General features: G+C 40.3%; 1 protein-coding gene across 7 annotated transcripts in view; it reads left to right on the top strand.

The window, feature by feature from the left end:
• Positions 1-6,861, top strand: part of inpp4b (inositol polyphosphate-4-phosphatase type II B) — a 126,923-nt gene that overhangs the window by 104,948 nt on the left and 15,114 nt on the right. For 5 of the 7 annotated variants that reach the window (XM_031863145.1, XM_031863143.1, XM_031863146.1 and 2 more), the window contains 6 exons: positions 1,883-1,909; positions 2,038-2,210; positions 2,336-2,459; positions 3,131-3,257; positions 5,879-6,019; positions 6,403-6,500. In XM_031863145.1, the coding sequence (XP_031719005.1) occupies positions 1,883-1,909; positions 2,038-2,210; positions 2,336-2,459; positions 3,131-3,257; positions 5,879-6,019; positions 6,403-6,500 (690 nt within the window). The remainder of the gene's footprint in view (positions 1-1,882; positions 1,910-2,037; positions 2,211-2,335; positions 2,460-3,130; positions 3,258-5,878; positions 6,020-6,402; positions 6,501-6,861) is intronic. The other 2 variants (XM_031863144.1, XM_031863148.1) reach the window with 1 other exon arrangement.

A 6,861-nucleotide genomic window follows, 5' to 3' on the forward strand; every position in this document is an offset into this window, starting at 1 on the left:
GCACGTGTGCACACGCAAGCATTTGTATCATTTTGTGCCTCTGTGTCCATGTGTTTCTGCCTGCATCTATCTGTTCAAATGAGCTGGCAGATAGGAAAAAGGCCATCCACCTGGTGTTCAGTCTGAAAGAGAAGCTCAACCCCCCCCCGAGCACCTTTATTAAGACGCTGAACAGGCTCAGAGCAAGTGGTCATCTGCCTGTCTAAATACAAACATGGACAGAATAATGAGAGAGGCTTTATCTCCTAGCGGAGACCGGCGAAGCCCGGGCGTCTGATGACAAGACTTTGTGGGGGTTTTGATGTTTGGACAGGTGGGCTGGCGAAGAGATGACAGCTGGAGTTCTGTTTCTCCTTCTTTGTGCAGAGGCGGTATTTGCAGAACGAGATAAGACATGATTTTTCTGGCATGGGCAAGGCTGATGTGCCATACATTATTGGTGGAATCCAACTGTGCTTTTGTTTGCCTGTGTGTGTGCCTGTCCACACTAATCCAGCCCCCCATCCCCTAGAACTTTTAAATATGTTGAAGTTGAACCAAATGCTCGGTGGGAAACTAGTTTTGCTAATTGCTTAACCAACACTGCCCCCTGTTGGCTTGAGAGCAGATCATCAGAAACTTGTTTTGGATGGAGGAAATGCATATCACCATGAAATCACAGCCATCTGTAGGCAGCAGGACAGATAGTATGTTGCTAAATCATAAACTACTTCTTGTGAATCAACGCAATTTTACCTCGGCTTTGTCTCAGACAAAGAGGACTTTTTGAATCTATTTCAAGGCCAGTCAAGACCACAACTGCAGGGATATCACTAAATTACCTGGCCATTCTCAGATTCATTTGTTTTACGTCATTACTGTGATTGGATGTAAATCTCCCTGCTTCAAATGCAACCAATAGCTGACATCATTTCTAATTTAAAATTGTTGTGACTGTTAACGACTGTCACCGGTCCCTGCCCCCCCTTCACAGGCACACCAAGAAAGTGAATGCGTGACAGTAGAGGAAGCTGTGGTTGGTTATAACTATTTTTTTTTTGCGTGTTTATGTGGGAGACATGACAAAGTGTTCTATGTTTTATTCTTGAAATGTAGGTACGTCATATCAATTACAATACGATGTAATCATTTAGGACGTAATGTAGTGCAGAATTAGGACTGAAATAGCGTTGAATAATGCGATCATATAAATGGCTTCAACAAACTATTTTTTTTTTTTTTTTTAAATGATTTCTTTCTTTCGTCAGCGTACTAATTAACTGTTAAAAACTTCACACCATCTGCCTTTGGCTGCAGATTTGTGGTGCTGTATGTTCACATTGTGCCACTATCCAGTCAACAATATAATTTCCTGGAGGAGCATAGAGCTGTTGTTGATATCATACTTCATTGATTGGCACAGCTGTTTCAGAGCTATGACGTCAATGATGTGTATTTATATTTATAAATATCACCACACCTTCCTATAATTATACTTCAACCCACCCTTTACACTTTACACTGCTGCACGTACATGTACCAAATTAGCAGGTGTGCTTGGAGACACCCATACAGCCTGTGACCTGCGCTTTTTGTTGTGCTTGTGCCCAAAGTGTTTCCCTTAAGGACACAACAGCACTTAGCAGTAAAAGACATTCACTGATTCAAAGATACAATAGTGATATCATGCATTAGCCAATCATTTGCCTTTGCTCGCTGTGCCTAACAATACAATAAATAATTTCATGACTATACTGTGTATACCAGTTTTATTTAATTTTCATCTAAAGTTGTATGTGCAATGTTTTTGTATGTGGTTCCTCTGGTTCCTCTTTAAACAGCTTGAAGTTTTTTGTTTTTGTTTTGTGTTTGTCTTTCCGGTAATTCCTTCCCCTCTTTCAAGCAAACATAAACCGGTTTCACTTTACAGGTAAGCTGTGTGTTGTTTCTGGCAGCGAGCACAAGTGTTAAGACATACTCTAATACAACCACGTCACTAGTGTCTTATCTCCGTCTACACCTTTTTATCCAATTTTTTTATCCAATTTTTCTCTGCAGGTGACTGGAGGGAGCAGCTGTGTCCTCTGGTGACCAGGTTAAAGGAGTGTGTGATGGAGGTGGTGGAGAAGGCAAAGAGAGCCATGACCTTTGTGCTCCTGCAGGAGGCAGCCTGCAGCATTCCACAGGGCTTCCTCCTCCAACAGAGGCGAGATGTGGTCTTCAGTCAGGCAGTAGGTAGCCACACCGAGATAATACTGCAAAACATCCCTAGTAAAACAAAACTTACTCTTTCAATCTGTAAATTCAAATGTCAAAGAAGTGCGTGTGCGTGTGTGTGTGCGTGTGTGTGTGGCAGCTGGCAGCCCTAGCCTGTGGTTTTGTTATGAGGCTGTATGCAGGAATGCAGGACCAAGGCTTCCTGAGGCAGCTCCACCTGGTTGGCCTGGTGGCCCAGTTTGAGAGTCTGCTCAGCACCTACAGTGAGTACATTTTCAAAGATAAAATCTGAACTCAAAACCTCCACTGAACACAGTTGTTCACTTTCATTTGCTTTCTAGAAAGGCAAAACCTAAAAGAGTGGTTTGGTTTGGTCTGGTTTGGTTTAGTTTGGTTTGGGCGAGCCTGAGCAATGTGATGAGTAAATGTGAAGCTGTAACAAATTATGTAGCAAGATGATGAGTCACTGCAGTTTTTTATTACTTGCACCTTTATATTGTTGTGTTTTAAACAACATGTTCCAGGTGAAGGTTGACCAGAGTGTCATGGATGGATTCTGAACAGATCAAAATAGAGATTAGAGACTGATTTGAAGAGAGTTCCCTGTAGATATGAGTAGATCTATTCTAGTTATTTGCAGGTCCGTGATCAAAGTTCTCATTCATGTTAGTTTGCAGCTCTCAAGGAAGTGCAATGGACTGGTCAGCAGAATTAACAGCTGGAAGACAGCTAATGCTTTAACCTTTTATTATGATGAAAACAACATCTCTGTAGTATAAAATGTGTGCAGTTTCTGAATTATATTCATCATCCAGTTTTAACCCTCTGACATTTTAAAATTTGAGCCGAGCTCACCTAATTTTGAAGAACTAAAAAGACATTTGACAAGCAAGGATTAATTCACGACTAATATTGTTTTGTTGAACTGATTAAGGTGAGGAGATCGGGATGCTGGAGGACATGGAGGTTGGAATCTCAGACCTGCAGAGAGTCCTGTTCCAGATTACAGAGGCCAAGACAGACAACCTCAGTGACCTCCAGCCTTTAGTGTGTGGCCGACGGTGAGACATCATCATCTCCTTCTCTGCTTGCTTTTCTTTGCCTGAATCTAACATGTTCAATTAGCCTCTTGAGTACTACAACCTGTTCTAGTACTAGCATAGAACTGCGCTACTATGCTAGTAGTGACATTATACATTATTAGCTACATTATAAGGAACTGAGACAAGTGAATGATTAGTAGTTAACATTTATTATGACAGATGATGCATGTTACGGCCTATATAGTGTGCCTAGGGGTACACAGGAAGTAACATAAAAGGTGATAGTGATTAATGAGTGACACAGAAATTCTTTGGCGCTTGAACTCGACGAGGAGATTTGTGATCGAGTTGTGATTGTACTGAGCGGCAACAAGATAAATCTCCCCGTGGAGTCCAGACACTGGTGGTGATGGTGGCTGATGAGGTTGATAGAATGATGAGTTGATGACGCTGATGAATCTGCGGAGATGGGGAGGTGGAGGGTTGCGCAACAGCAGCATGAATGTACTGAAGGTAGAGAGACAATCGTATTTAAGAGAGACAGCTGCAAGATCATAGGCTAACGATGTAATTGTGTCATTGTGCTATTGGATAGAGACACCAGCTGATCTAGACAGCTGATACCATGATTGACAGCCCCAAACAATAACAGCAAGGAAATAATGAGTGTGCTTGCACGAGGAGTGATGGCAGATGTATAGTAAATACACTGTCCTGTCTGAACTTACGCTAGAGCTTTATTTGTAAGTCTCTTGACAAGCATTTAAATCAAGCAATTCATTAAATTAACATATTTTAGTTTTGAGAGTTATTTTACAGGTCCAATCATTTTTTTTTTTTCTCAGAAAACAAAACCCAACTACGTTAATATTGTGTAATTTCCTTAATCTTTCTTACAGTGGAAATCCAGCATATGATCATATGAATACATGACTGGAACGTTTTTAAGAAAGTGAGTTTAGTGTGCAAACTTTGTTTTTTTCTCGATCAAAGTTTTAATCTGACGCATCTATCAATAAGTGTGTAAGACCTTTTTAGTAACTATAACATGCTGGTTCTCAAGTACTCAGATGGTACTCACTATGTGTGGTGTGTTAGAACATTGTTCCCATATTGCCTGATTAACAACATCATAGTCACAGACTATAACATTCTCTGCACAATCACTGACTGTATACTCAAACTGTAGAAAGGTTTCTGTCGATCATTAGCTAATTACAACTGGACGGAGTTATAGGAGTTGCAGCCAGTTCCTCTTTGACAAGAATATGATGTCTGGACTGTCACATAGTAAGAAATCGAGTGTTTTCACAACACCAGGTTATTTTACAGTTGTGTGAAAAAGTGTTTGCCCCCTTCCTGACTTCTTATTTTTTTGCATGTTTGTCACACTTAAATATTTCAGATCATCAAACAAATTTAAATATTAGACAAAAATAACACAAGTAAACACAAAATGCAGTTTTTAAATGAAGGTTTTTATTATTAAGGGGGAAAAAAAATCCAAACCTACATGGCCCTGTGTGAAAAAGCGATTGCCACCTAAACCTAATAACTGGTTGGGCCACCCTTAGCAGCAACAACTGCAATCAAGCGTTTGCGATAACTGGCAATGAGTCTTTTACAGCGCTGTAGAGGAATTTTGGCCCACTCATCTTTGCAGAATTGTTGTAATTCAGCCACATTGGAGGGTTTTCGAGCATGAACCGCCTTTTTAAGGTCATGCCACAGTATCTCAATTGGATTCAGGTCGGGACTTTGACTAGGCCACTCCAAAGTCTTCATTTTGTTTTTCTTAAGCCATTCAGAGGTGGACTTGCTGGTGTGTTTTGGATCATTGTCCTGCTGCAGAACCCAAGTGCGCTTCAGCTTGAGGTCACGAACAGATGGCCGGACATTCTCCTTCAGGATTTTTTGATAGACAGCAGAATTCATGGTTCCATTTACCACAGCAAGTCTTCCAGGTCCTGAAGCAGCAAAACAGCCCCAGACCATCACACTACCACCATCATATTTTACTGTTGGTATGATGTTCCTTTTCTGAAATGCTGTGTTACTTTTACGCCAGATGTAATGGGACATACACCTTCCAAAAAGTTCAACTTTTGTCTCGTCAGTCCACAGAGTGGTTCGCTAGAGTCCCAAAGCTTTAGAAATGGCTTTGTAACCTTTTCCAGACTGATAGATCTCAATTACTTTGTTTCTCATTTGTTCCTGAATTTCTTTGGATCGCAGCATGATGTCTAGCTTTTGAGGATCTTTTGGTCTACCTCACTTTGCAGGACAGCTCTTCTGTACAGCTGGCAATAAGGATGTAGCTCAGACTTTTGCACCTTGGAAGCCCTTGGAAATTGTGCATGCTGGCTCACTGTAATGGCTGTATAACATCAAGCCAGTTGATTTGAGCTAGTAAATGTGCGCATTATGCTAAGTGTGATAAGATGATCCTCTTGTAAGGCAATCTGTCTCACACAATCAAACTCTTTCTCTCATGCATATACACGCAATCTGTCTCTCTTTGTATAGCTTGTACAGGCCTGTCTTAAGCGTCAAATTGCACAACTTCCCAAACTCATCAGGTTCTACAGAATTGCAAAATGTGTTGAATTTCTTTTTTCTTCTTCTTTCCCTGCATTCAGAGACCACTTCACTGTCGAAGTGCCATTACCAAGACTGGTTTTCCAGACCTTGCCAGAGGAGATCAAGGAGGGCAAGCCTCTACGAGTATTCCCGGTGCTGTTTAACGTGGGCATCAACGAACAGCAAACAATAGCAGAGAGGTACTGCAGTCGTTGTTCACCACAATCTGTTGAACTTACTTACAAGCGCTCTTTGTGTGAACATGTTAAACAAGGCCAGTGTGGTCATAAACTAATGTGCATCTATTCCAGAAATTAAATTCAAAAATCTTTCTGCGCTGGAGACATTTGAACCTTTAATGGCATACTCACTCAAATAATTGTTTAAAATGTAACTATGTTGCATTTACTTATGTTAACTGGTTGAAAATGTTTAGGTATTCTTTTTTTGAAAAAGCAACTTTTTTCATGTTTTATAACCTTTTTTTTTTTGAACTGAACACAGCAATCACCGCTCGGCACATTTTCTTGAGCATCTTGGTGATGCTGCACCATAACCGTCCTTATTCTCTTCATCCTCTTAGGTTCGGAGATATCTCTCTACAGGAAAGAATAAACCAGAGGAACTTTGAGATGTTAGAGGCATATTACAAATCATTAAGTGAAAAGGTGCCACTAGCATGTAAGTGCACAAATGTTTCATTTATTTTTACCAAAATAAAATGCCTATCTCTGAAATCTTTGAGAAATACTAGAACTGGTGTTCCACTGCTGCAGCAAAGTGACTCTCATGTGCAGTTACAAAGATGTGAGGAAAGCAGTATTGGCAAATAATAGTTTGAAACTGTTTTAGTATGCATTGAGTATCTTTTTTTTTTTATTTTTTTTTTTTTATATTTTTTTATTGAAAGACAAGAGACAATATTAGACAATACATAGACATAACAACAAGAGGATGACAAGAACAGTGGGATAAAAGCTAGCAAACATCATATAGTGTGTGTGTGTGTGTGTGTGTGTGTGTGTGTGTGTGTGTGTGTGTG

This window comes from Anarrhichthys ocellatus, unplaced genomic scaffold, assembly GCF_004355925.1.
Source record: "Anarrhichthys ocellatus isolate YVR2014 unplaced genomic scaffold, GSC_Weel_1.0 scaffold28, whole genome shotgun sequence".
NCBI lineage: Eukaryota > Metazoa > Chordata > Actinopteri > Perciformes > Anarhichadidae > Anarrhichthys > Anarrhichthys ocellatus.